General features: G+C 43.4%; 1 protein-coding gene across 8 annotated transcripts in view; it reads left to right on the top strand.

Moving 5' to 3' along the window:
* Nucleotides 1-12,714, top strand: part of USP12 (ubiquitin specific peptidase 12) — a 119,336-nt gene that overhangs the window by 87,670 nt on the left and 18,952 nt on the right. For all 8 annotated transcript variants that reach the window (XM_043504331.1, XM_043504325.1, XM_038371105.2 and 5 more), the window contains 2 exons: nucleotides 11,408-11,484; nucleotides 11,776-11,859. In XM_043504331.1, the coding sequence (XP_043360266.1) occupies nucleotides 11,408-11,484; nucleotides 11,776-11,859 (161 nt within the window). The remainder of the gene's footprint in view (nucleotides 1-11,407; nucleotides 11,485-11,775; nucleotides 11,860-12,714) is intronic.

The following is a 12,714-nucleotide window of genomic DNA, read 5'->3' as shown; positions in this document are numbered from 1 at the left end:
TCCTCACTTAGTCATCCCGGTTAATGTTGTTTCGTTGCAACGTTGCTGATCAGTTAGGGTACATGCTCATTTAAAGTTGTGCAGTGCTCCCTTATAACATCGTTTGGCAGTCGCCTGCTTTGTCCACTGCTTGCAGGAAGAGCAGCCCATTGCAACTAGCTGGTGGGGGCTTGGAACCAGGGTGGACCGGCAGCCGCCCATCAGCTCCCCGTTCCACTAAGTTCCCTGTGCGGCAGCTGCCTAGCAGGCTATCAATTGCCGGCAGTTCAGCTGTCCCTCCCCGTACTGCCATGTGCTGCTCCTGCCCTCTGCCTTGGAGCTGCTCTCCAGAGCCTCCTTTTTGTTGGGGGGGGGGGGGAAAGAGGGAGGCTAATGTCAGGGTGTTCCGCTTACCCAATCTTCCATAGAGCAGGGGGGACACATGATAGAGCTCAGGACAGAGGGAGCTTCCTGGCAGCAGCTACCATCTGTTTGCTGATGAACTTAAAAAGGCAATGTACTTAGAGAGGGGTCAGCATACTGAAAGGAGCAATGCACATCTTTCTCTTTCACACAGCTTTTGATACAGCTTTTGTCTTCCTTTTTTGTTTGAGATAGATATTACATTTTTGCTAGTTTTTTCTTGTCTGAGTTTGAGTGCTATAAATAACCTTCTGTTTCTAAAAGTAGATTTTTTTCAGTTAAACAATAAAAGGTTGTTTTGAGAGAAAGGATGGTCTTGTGGTTAAGGTAGTGGACTGAGTCTTTTGATACTTGGCTTCAGTTCTTGGCTTTGCCACTGAATTGCTGTGTGACTTGGGGCAAGTTACTTGATTTCTCTGTGCCTCGCTTCCCCATGTGCAAAATACGTCTGTTCTCCAGCACTGTGGTGTTTGTTTGAACTGTTAGTTCTTTAGGGAGGGGCAGTCACTTGTGTGTACAGTGCCTAGCACAGTGCGGGCCACAATCTTGGTTGGCAATTGTAACAAAAATGCTTAAATAGTTATCACTTAAAACAACTAAGAAATTCAAAATTAAGACAAAAGTTTGTTCATTAACTCAGTTAATTATTCAGGTTCTTGCATCTTGTTTGATCTACTATTTAGTCAAAACAGTGGTTGATCCTTTTCTGGACAGTTTAATTTGGCACATAAGATCAGAAAGCATGGGGGCTTTTTTCTCTTGTGACACCAAAGAAACAGCCAATTTACCCTGCCTGATGGGAAACATGTTTTCAACTTAGCTGATGATTTGTATGCCAAGTTTTATCTTGATATCTGAAATAACATAAATGCTAAATCACCCTATTCTGTGGTTCAATTTGTGATGCTACACACACTGGATTCCTCCTTCTCACTTGCTCTGACAGTTAGGATGAAAACCAGTCACATCCAGGATTTTCCTACTCTCCTGAAGGACCTTTAAGGGTTTTTTTTTTCTACTTCAACTGAGAAAAACCTTGCCTATCACAGTGGAGCAAGGCACTGACTGAAGCAATTTCTGCAGTTGTAACAGACAAAACAAGTCAATCAACTTCCTTAAAAGATGGGGGAAACTCATCTGCAGGGACCAAAGCTTCTGTAGGGATGCTTCAAGGAGATCATTAGCTGAGGTAGTCTCTGGAACTGTGAAATTAGTAATTTGCTGGCTGATGACGACATAACAATGTGGCATTTCCTGTTCCTCTCTTCCCAGAAAGGTTTTTTAAAAAAAATTTTAAAAAATTGTGGACCCCACAACTGGAAAATCTATCTTGCCACAGGAATGAACCATATACTTTGTGACCTCCAAACCTTTGAGAAATATGGAGTGATTCTACAAATGTTAGTTTTTGTGGCTTTGTGTACCCATGTGACATTATTCATCAGACAATATCTGAGTCCTCTGAAGGGCTGATTCTTTTTTGAGTTACTGTTCCTATGTGTAGTGCACTTCAGAGTTACACGTGCCCAGGGCTGGAGATTTTTTCCCCTAGCATTTTCCATCTGGTCTGCACATGTGCCCCTGCTGTCCTCAAGCTCCTCACCAAGGAGATAAAGAGAGCTGTCAGACTGTCACCATCTTAGTTCTTTCTTACCACTTGTGGTCTAGGATGGAGTTTCAGTGTCTGTACAGACTTCAGCTTCTTTCTGTAAACTTTTAAATAGATAGATAGTTAAGGAACCGCACCTGAGAAACTCTCTCCTAACTTTCAGAACACCACCCCCTCCCACTCCAGGGCAGGGAGCTGTTGCTGAGCTCTCCCCCTCCACCCCCCCCAAAAATACCTTCCAACTGTTGCGGGCAAGTGTCAAGGATCATCCCTGTTTTCAAAAATTTCATTAAATGACATAAATGTCCTGGTCACAGACTTTCATGACTACTACCTGAGGTTCCTTGAGGAACCCACATCCCTTCTGACTGCAGTTTATGCAGGTTGTTCCCAAGTAGGACTTGGCAGTATAAGGAGTTTTGACCCCATAAGTTCCTCATGGAGGAGGCCATGAAGATGGAAACAATTTCTGACTGGAGAGATGCCCCCTTCCCCCCCAAAAAGGGTAGAAATGCCCCCTCTTATTCGGTTCTGGGTGGTTCCAAGACCTCCACCTCCCTTCTGACTCCAAGAGACATTAGAGAACAGAGCTAAGACAGATGAAGGAAAAGAGACATAAATGCAACCATAAGGACAAGAGGGAAGGTCCTCTGACCAAGACTTCTAAAAAGAGGTAGAAGTCCCCATCCCATACCACGTCATTGGGAGCTTTGTGCTCTGGGGTGGGACCATCCGGTACCAGGAAGGACCAGTCTGGGACTTCCTCAAATGAAAAAACAGCAGTGCCTCCAGTACTGGGACTGGTTCTTTGGCACCAAAACCCACTTTGGTACCCCTAGATCTGAGGTAGCTTGAGGTATGAAAACTACTCCTTTGACTTTGGCTCACTTCTCGACTCCAGTGTTCTCGGAATACGTATTCCACTCCTTTCCAGACCCCAACATGTGATGCCAGAATGGCAGTTGGTATCAGTATCCCTATAGTATTCCTCTCCATCGTCATGTAAAAGTAGTTGTTGAAACATGGTACTGTTAACAATAGGGTGCTCACAGTGGATCTGAGCATCACAACTTCAGAGTCATAAGAGAACTATGACAAACACCCACTCTGGACTGTGCCTTGAGGGGTCCTTTGAGAGGATTGAGCCCAGACAAAACATCAGGTGTCTCCAAGGTATCTCACTACTCTTGTATGAAAGAGTACCCCACTATGCCTTCTGGTACCTTGTACTGTACCAAGGCCCTGCACCAAGGAGGGTTAGATCCCACAATGGTAGTATTGGGGCCTGGAAGATCTGTGAAACTACTGCCTAGTAAGGTCTCTTGTCTAACAAGAGGATAAAGGAGATCCAGGGTTCTGAGAGAAAAGGAAGAGCTTTGTCAGCCTCCTGAAGACATGCAATTATAGCTGCATAAGGAAGAAGAGAAGAGCAACAGGAGCAGGAAGATTCTATGCTAGTGACCTTACCCTCCTCTTCCCCAGACAAGGCGGTGATTCCAGCTTCACCACCACATCCTGATTACACAAAGGCCTTCCAGGACTTACTTAAGAGGGTGACAGTCGCTACAAATCCTCATGGAAGAGGTCCAGAAAGCACCACACAAACTGCTAGATATCTTGCATAGCATGAGTCTGAGTTGTGCTCCCTATTAAGACACTCTAACCTACCACCACACTTTGGCAGATGCTTACCATGATCCTGCCAGTATACCTGTGGGCTGAAAACATGCATTTTGTACCTGTGACTGGGTCAGAGTACCTATTCTTTCTCCCCCCTCCCAACTTGTTGTTAGTGTCATTGGCCACCAAGCATAACAGATAGACACAAACCAGGACTACGCCACATAAGAAAGAAGTAAAGAGTCTTGACCTCTTTGGGGGGGAAAAAGGCATATCCTTGGTTTTCCTGCAGTTTTGTGTGTCAAACTGCCAAGCATTGATGGCCAAGTATGATTTTACCATCTACCACAGGAACACTTGTTCTTTACTTCACAACTATGGCCATTGGAAATTGGTGTTTTGGCAGGACCTTCGAAAGCACACACCAACTGTCCCTCCATATCTATACATCCCCTCTGGTTTTACCCCTACCTTTGAAAGCTAACTTTCCCATTACCTATCTGCCTGGACAGAATTCAAAATGGAAAGCTGGGTAGTAGAGGTTATCTCCTTAGGATACACCAGCAGTCTGCTTCCTTCCCCAACCTCCATCCGTTTTCTGGGACACTTTTCATGAGAGGAGTCTTCTGTAAGAGGTAGAGTTGCTTTTTGAACTGAGGGCACTGGAACTAGTGCCTTTGACAGCAAGGAGAAAGGGGTTTTACATAGGGTACTTCCTCATCCACCAAAAGGCAGGAGGATGGAAACCCATTCTCAGGGAATTGGACAAATTAATACACCATCAAAAGTTCAGAGTGGTGACCCTGCCATCAATTATCCCATCTCTTTACGGCCCTCATTTTCAAAGATGCCTACTTTCACATGGACATTCATTGGGCACCCAGGGAATTCCTGAGATTTGTGGCCAGCCAAAAGTGGTACAGTGTTCTCATCTTTGTACTCTTGACAGTGCTGAAAGCGTTGATCGAAGTGCTGTCAGTGGTGGCGGCTCACTTTCATCAATGAAGGAGTGACAGTTGATCCTTACTTAAATGATTTGGCTCCTAAAGGGACAGTCTTGCCAGGAAACACAAGAAGCAACCACCAGAAGAGTACCCAGAAGTCACCTACTACAGGACAGGCCCAACAAAGAAAATAACAGAACGCCACTAGTCATCATCTTCAGCCCCCAACTAAAACCTCTCCAACGCATCATCAAGGATCTACAACCTATCCTGAAGGATGACCCATCACTCTCACAGATCCTGGGAGACAGGCCAGTCCTTGCTTACAGACAGCCCCCCAACCTGAAGCAAATACTCACCAGCAACCACACACCACACAACAGAACCACTAACCCAGGAACCTATCCTTGCAACAAAGCCCGTTGCCAACTCTGTCCACATATCTATTCAGGGGACACCATCATAGGGCCTAATCACATCAGCCACATTATCAGAGGCTCGTTCACCTGCACATCTACCAATGTGATATATACCATCATGTGTCAGCAATGCCCCTCTGCCATGTACATTGGTCAAACTGGACAGTCTCTATGTAAAAGAATAAATGGACACAAATCAGACATCAAGAATTATAACATTCAAAAACCAGTCGGAGAACATTTCAGTCTCTCCAGTCACTTGATTACAGACCTGAGTGACTATCCTTCAACAAAAAAACTTCAAAAACAATTCCAATTCAGCAGTCTCTTGTTGGAGTCTAATTTGCAAACTGGATACAATTAACTTAGGCTTGAATAGAGACTGGGAATGGATGGGTCATTACACAAAGTAAAACTATTTCCCCATGTTATTTCTCCCCCCCCCCACCCCACCCCCCACTGTTCCTCAGACGTTCTTGTTAACTGCTGGAAATGGCCCACCTTGATTATCACCATAAAAGGGTTTTCTCCTCCCCCCCCCCTTTGCTGGTAATAGCTCATCTTAAGTGATCACTCTTCTTACAGTGTGTATGATAAAACCCATTGTTTCATGGTGTGTGTGTATAAATCTCCCCACTGTATTTTCCACCAAATGCATCCTATGAAATGAGCTGTAGCTCACGAAAGCTTATGCTCAAATAAATTTTAAGTCTCTAAGGTGCCACAAGTACTCCTTTTCTTTTTGCAAGCTTCTACATTATTTGATAGGTTGGGTTTTAAAATGAACATGGAGATGTCTACCCTGTAAACCTCACAATCGATAGAATATATCAGAGCAAGGCTGGAGCCTGTTACAACCAGGACATATGTACTACACAACCACTTCCTCTCCATCATCTGACTAGTTCAGTGAAGCTAGACGAGTCCCGGGGCATCCATATGGTCCTGCTTGGTGCTATTGGGTCATATGGAAACAAATACTTATCTCATCCTGTTTGCAAAACTTTATCTCTGATGTCTGCAAGCCTGGTTGTGGACTGTTTACACTCTGGGCAAACACAGTCTTGACTTGTTAGTCCTGATTCCCAAAAGGGTCTTAACCTCCCGTACTTGGTGGGAGGACAGAGGAAAAGTATTTGTGGTAGTGCTGTTCAACTCCCCACTGTCAGCAAAGACTATAACCACAGATGCACACCTTTTAGGTTGGGGAACACGCTTGTAGGGACAGGTTGGTTGAGTTGTATGGTCCTCTCAGGAGTCTGTGCTTCACATCAGTGTGTTGGAGCTAAGAGCAGCTGGATTAGCCTACGAACAATTCTCCCTCGTATCTGTGGCCAGTTAATTTCGGTGTTATTGGATGTAATGGCAGCCTATTACATCAACAAGCAAGGAGGAGCACACTCCTCACTTTTGTGTGGATCCGTTGCCCTTGGAATAATAGCATTCCCATGTATATTCCCCTGACTGCTGTCCACCTGCCAGGAATCCAAAACATTTTGGTAGATTCTATAAGCAGACATTTCTCCACAGAACTTGAATGGGAACAACATGACCCAACTTTGTGGGAGGTGTTATGGGTGTAGGATCTTGCATCCACATATCTCCATGTCCCATGTGAATAAGTGCCAGATGATTTGGGAGATGTTTTTCTCATGTAATGGTCAGGAGCCCTGAAATACTTGTTCCCCTCCAAATTACCTTATTATTTTAGGTGTTGAAGAAAATCAGAATGCACAAGGTGCGAGTCACCCTCATAGCGTCAGTTTGGGGCCATCATTTCTGGTACCTTATTCTTTTGCATGTCCTCCTGACCTCCTCACTGCCTTCCCCCTGGGTATTAACCCAGGGCAAAGGACGGACTTACCAACCCAAATCAGCCATGCTTCACCTGAGGGGATGGTATTTGGTTGGATGTCAGTGTTAGAAAAGGCCAGTTTAGCTGATGTACAGGCTATTCTGAGCAGCAGTGGAAAGGGACTCTACTGGGAAATGTTACAAATCAAAACGGAAAAGATTTGCATTTTGTTGTTTTAATAAACAAGGAATTTCCTCCTTGAAATCCACATGTACTGAACTATCTCTTCTTCTTAAAAATCTTCAGGGCTGTCATTTGGGTCTCTCAGGATACACCTGATGGCCGTCTGTACTTGTCATCCGCTAGTAGACATGTAGGCTATACTGCTGACAGCGTGCTGTATATGTGTAGCTACATGCACAAGTAAAAGCAGGCTGCATCCACATAGTAGTATATAGCTACATGCGTCGGTGAAAGACTCAGGCAAGGGAGAGGTAGCAGGGAAAGTCTCCAGCAGCGTCCCCACTGCCTCCTTGCTTCCCGAGTGTTTCCCTTCAGTGGGGATGAGCTTTGGCAGCTCTCTGTGATGGGGAAAAGCTCTATCAATGAGGAGGCAGGAGGAAACTATACTGCTAAAAATAGCAGTGTAAACATGGGAGCCACTGTTTCAGCATGTAAAAGGGTGCATACCTTAAGGGTTCAGGCTGTCTTTTATATGCCAAAGTAGTGCAGTACCATCTACATTGTTATTTATACCTATGCTAGGGAGGTATAGTATATGTATTCTACATGCCGCCGTGAAGAGTGTGCAGCATAGATGTACACTTACTCTGTATTTTCCCACCCAGTCACTGCCCACTTCCCAAAAGGTGTAATTCTAGACCTCCCTCCGGTGGCAAAACATGTACCAGCCTGGGACTTGAACCTTGTTTTATCAAAAGGTTTTCTCTCCCCCCTCCCCCCCTCTCATAATAGCTCATCTTAAGTGATCACTCTCCTTACAGTGTGTATGATAACACCCATTGTTTCATATTCTCTGTGTATATAAATCTCCCCACTGTATTTTCCACTAAATGCATCCGATGAAGTGAGCTGTAGCTCACGAAAGCTTATGCTCAAATAAATTTGTTAGTCTCTAAGGTGCCACAAGTCTTCCTCGTTCTTTTTGCAATCCTTACTAAGTCACTGTTCAAGCCCCAGGCATCCTGCTCTCTACTACATATCTCCATGAAGGTAGCATTTTTGGTCACTATCATGTCAGAGTCTAAGAGCTAGGGAGTGCTCATGGCTTATACCTCCTTCCCTCTTCTCCCCTCCCTCCGCCCCTCCCTCATACAGTTCTCCACTAGGCCAAGGTATCCGTAAGACTACATCTGAAATTCATTCCTAAGGTGGTGTCAGATTTTCACATGAACTAAAGTATCCAGCTACCATTTTTAATACTAAACCTCTTTCTAGCAGGGAAGAGGTGGCATGGCACTTACTGGATGTGTGTAGGGCTCTTATCTTTTACCTGAAAAGGATGAAATTACTTCAAATGTCATAGATCAGGGATCTTAAACTCAAATCACCATGAGGGCCACATCACTGACACCTTTTCATAAAAAGATACAAAAGCCCCCAGCTCTGCCCCCAGCCTCGCCCTGCCCCAGCCCAGCCCAGCCTCTTCCAACCCCTTCCCCAAAATCTCCACCCCAGCCCCGCATCTTCTCCACCTCCTCTCCTGAGCATGCCTCGTCCTGCTCCTCCCCCTTCCCTCCCAGAAAGCCCCAAGCGCCACCAAACAACTGTTTGGCAGCGGGAAGCGCTGGGAGGTAGGCAGAGGAGCGGGGATGCGGCGCACTTGGTGGTGTGGGGACGCGGGGTGAGAGGAGCTATGGCGGGCGGCAGGAAATAACTCTGTGGGCCACATACGTGTTTGAGACGAATGGACTAGTGCACTGCCTGCCCTCATTCCCCACTGCCTGGTTTCCCCCTACCGGGGACTAATGGTAGTGAAGAAACTAAGTTGCTGGTGGTCTCGCAGCCTCCTTTATCCCTAAATGCAGAGTGCAAGGAGAGTGGTGGCACATGCATATGGATCAGGCAGACAGTGCTAAGGAAAAATGTCCAGTCCTGGGTGTATGGAGCATACAGAAGTGCACTATTTATAGTGCACTACACAAAGGGACAGCACATCTTGAACTGTAGTTACTACATGGTGAGTAAACTATCCTTATGGAACGTGTACCACCTTAGAGTCATGGACATCTAGGCCAATATGCCTTGGCCGATCCTATGGATTTGAAGGAGGAATATATTTGTTAGATAATTCCCTTCACACTCCTTTGTTGCTTCACTGTTATTCACATGTGCTTCAGTGTGGGTTAGAGTTCTCATCTACTTCTCCACATACTTCAAGGTTTCTTGATTCTGCAGGAGATGAGGCAGCCTGATACTGTTCCTCCTCGTGTCCCAGCCAGAATACACATAGCATTGGACATGAGCTTCTTGGGATAGGGAGCACACAAGGATGCCTTCTCAGCACAGCACAAAACACCTAATGTAATTGGGTTAGCATTTCTTGGTGTTCTTAATTCAAGGAAAATACACCCTCATAAAGCGAGGCACACACACCAATAGTTACATACTTGAATCAGCAGTATGACATGAAAAAAAACACCCTGCTTAGGGAGTCTCTCTTTTGCAGTTCTGCTTTCAGTAGGGCCGTATTTAATCTGGGTCACTTTAAATGCACAGTGAACTTGCTGAGCTGATAAAGTTTCTTCCAGGGGAGTGGTCATTAAAGGCAGAGATATTCCAGCAGATCCTTAAGAAATGGTGTATCTCCATTGTTGACTTGTTGGCAATATATTTCCATGACAAACTTTCTCCTTTTTTTAAATGTATCTGGACATTGAAACACTAGCTAAAGGAATGCTTACTGTTCCAAGGAATTTTCTTTGGCTCATACATTTCCTCCCTTCCTGGTCATATTAATAATATTATTATTTTGTATTACTGTAGCACTTAAGAGCCCTAGTTATGGAGCAGCACAGCATTGTGCTAGGGTTGTACAAACACAGAACAAAAAAACTCTTTTTGCCCCAAAGAGATTACAGTCTAAGTATAAGACAAGAGACAACAGATGAATACTGACACACAGATCTGGGAGCACAAGAAAACAGTGAGACAGTATTGGTCAGCATGATAGGCAGTTGATTGTCTTAAAGAGCACTAGTCATCCTGTGACTCCTTTAATCCTAATTTCCCCAGACTGGCCAAGGGAAGGTGTTGCCTAGACCTGCTGATGCTTTCCCAAGGGGTATAAATCCCTCTGTCTTCATGCTGAAACCATCTTGGGCCCAATAATGCCTAGAACCCAAGTGTATTAAATCTCTTGAATTGGTCCACAACAGGGCACTCCTGAAGTGGTAAAGCATCTCCAGGTGCCCTGACCATAAGAACGGCCATACTGGGTCAGACCAAAGGTTCATCTAGCCCAGTATCCTGTCTTCCGACGGTGGCCAATGCCAGGTGCTCCAGAGGGAATGAACAGAACAGGTAATCATCAAGTGAACCATTCCCTATCGCTTATTCCCAGCTTCTGGCAAACAGAGGATAGGGTCACCATCCCTGCCAATCCTGGCTAATAGCCATCGATGGACCTATCCTCCATGAATTTATCTAGTTCTTTTTTGAACCCTGTTATAGTCTTGGCCTTCGCAATATCCTCTGGCAAAGAGTTACACAGATTGACTGTGCATTGCATGAAGAAATACTTCCTTTTGTTTGTTTTAAACCTGCTGCAATTAACTTCCCCTGGTTCCTGTGTTATGAGAAATGGTAAATAAGGAAGTATTATTTACTCTGCTGCACCCACAAAAAAGAGAAAATGAAAGAGGTACAATGAGGTGAAGGTGGCACTTTCCACATGATACAGGATGAGCCTTTTTTTAGAAAGAGAAGTATTGGAACCCCCCCCACCTTAGATTTTCTACAGAAGATTTTCCATTGAAGACCCCTTTACATTACATTAAAGGCTCTGCACTTCAGAATCTTCAGCAGTCTTGCAGCGGTGGTGTACAGTGGAATCTTCTCCTCTGCCTTTCAGATAGCCCCTCACTGGTTCTGTGGCAACTGTACTTAGTCCCCTTAGGGTTGTGCAAACTTCCCTTCAAGATTTTCCATTTGGTGATTTGTGGTTCTGCCTTCTGACATTAGTTCTGGATAGCAATCAGGTTGGCCAAGAAAATTAGAATTCTTGTACTTCCCCTTAGTCCTCCGTATTTGCTGTTCCCTAGTGACAAGGTGATCTTCAACACTTATCTTAGTTTTTGCCAAAATCCCTGTCTCCCTTTCACCTAACCAAGGTACCACTTTCCAAGCTTCTGTCCTGATCCTAACTCAGGAAGGGAAAAGTCTACCACACCTTAGATTTCCAAAGGACTTAAGTATGTACTTTAAATCAGGAAGATTGAGGTGAATGCATCCTCTTTTTTTTTTTTCTCATTCAAGGATAGGATCTGGTATCTAGCAGTGGAAATTGTCAGTAATGGTGAGGTTAATCACTACAATCAATTGTGGTTATAATTTATTGCAGATTTATTTTAATAATCAGTCTTTTTTTTTCCTGCAGATAAGCAGCAAAGATGAAGATTTTTTAGACCTTTCTGTTGATGTAGAGCAAAATACATCAATTACTCACTGCTTAAGGTACATGCGCAAACAAATGCTTATACGTTTTAGTCTTTCATCTGTCACCATGTTAACTAATAATAAATTGATGAAGATGAAAATGGAGGAAGTAAAGCAGAATAGCTCGGGTTAATTTGATAGTCTAAATGTTTATTTTACATGCTTATTGTCCCTGTTTATTTAAAATGAGCCATGTAAACGTATGATGTAAAACGGTGTGATTTTTATTTTGTTTAAAAATCAGTACATATTTCAAATTCAAGGAGTAGTTTCTTCTACATCTTGCATTTTCCTTTCTGTTATATTCAGGGATTTCAGCAATACAGAAACTCTCTGCAGCGAATACAAATATTACTGTGAAGAATGTCGCAGTAAACAGGAAGCACATAAAAGGTATAGTGTACGTAGAAAATATGTATTTCCATTTTTGGAACTTGTTAATGATTTTTTTTTTTCAAAAGTCCCTGCAGTGGCGCCCCCCCTCCCTACCCCTCGGTCTGGTTCTGTGGATGCTTATTATGAATAACTTTACTGAGTTGTACTCCACTTACTTTGAGTTCAATGGAAATATTCATGTGAGTACTGTTACTTATGTGCATAAGTGTTTGATTTGGGCTCTTGATCATCTTGATTTATTTCAAGGAAAGAATACAGCTTGTTTTTTAGGAACAAAACAAACTGGAAATGATGGGTGAAAAAATGACAATCAAGCTGTGTGTGTAAAACAATGACAATCATACATTTTGCATAACTTTTCAAACTTAGTATTATATCTAAAAAATATACATACAAGTTGAAAAAAGATGGTAAGATCAAAAACATTAATGGCATTACTTAGTAAAGGTTACATACATACAGACATACACAGAATATTTCAGATTGACCGTATAGTTCTTAACATCTATCATAAGAGAGATTCATAGCAATAGTTGATAAACCTGTATTTTTCTTTGATCCAGTCAGAATTAATCTTGTAACAATATCACCATTTTTACTTTTTTCTCTTTTCTTATAAATTTAAGTTAGTATATTAAACTACTACCTGACATAGTCCTTCTAAAATGCAACACAGTTGCTTGGAAGACTGACATTTTTTCTGTTTAGAAAAATTTCTTGCCCTTTGCCTAACATTTGTAATATTTTTTTTTTCACCCTTAAGAACGTTTGTCCTGAAAATTATTTTTTATTAGGGAGACATCCAGCCGCCTCAAGGTGAGGTAATGTTTATTGGACCAACTTATGTTGGTG

Source organism: Dermochelys coriacea, chromosome 1 (genome assembly GCF_009764565.3).
Source record: "Dermochelys coriacea isolate rDerCor1 chromosome 1, rDerCor1.pri.v4, whole genome shotgun sequence".
Lineage (NCBI taxonomy): Eukaryota > Metazoa > Chordata > Testudines > Dermochelyidae > Dermochelys > Dermochelys coriacea.
The sequence above is the reverse complement of the archived record's forward strand: the minus strand, read 5'-3'. Positions and strand labels throughout refer to the sequence as shown.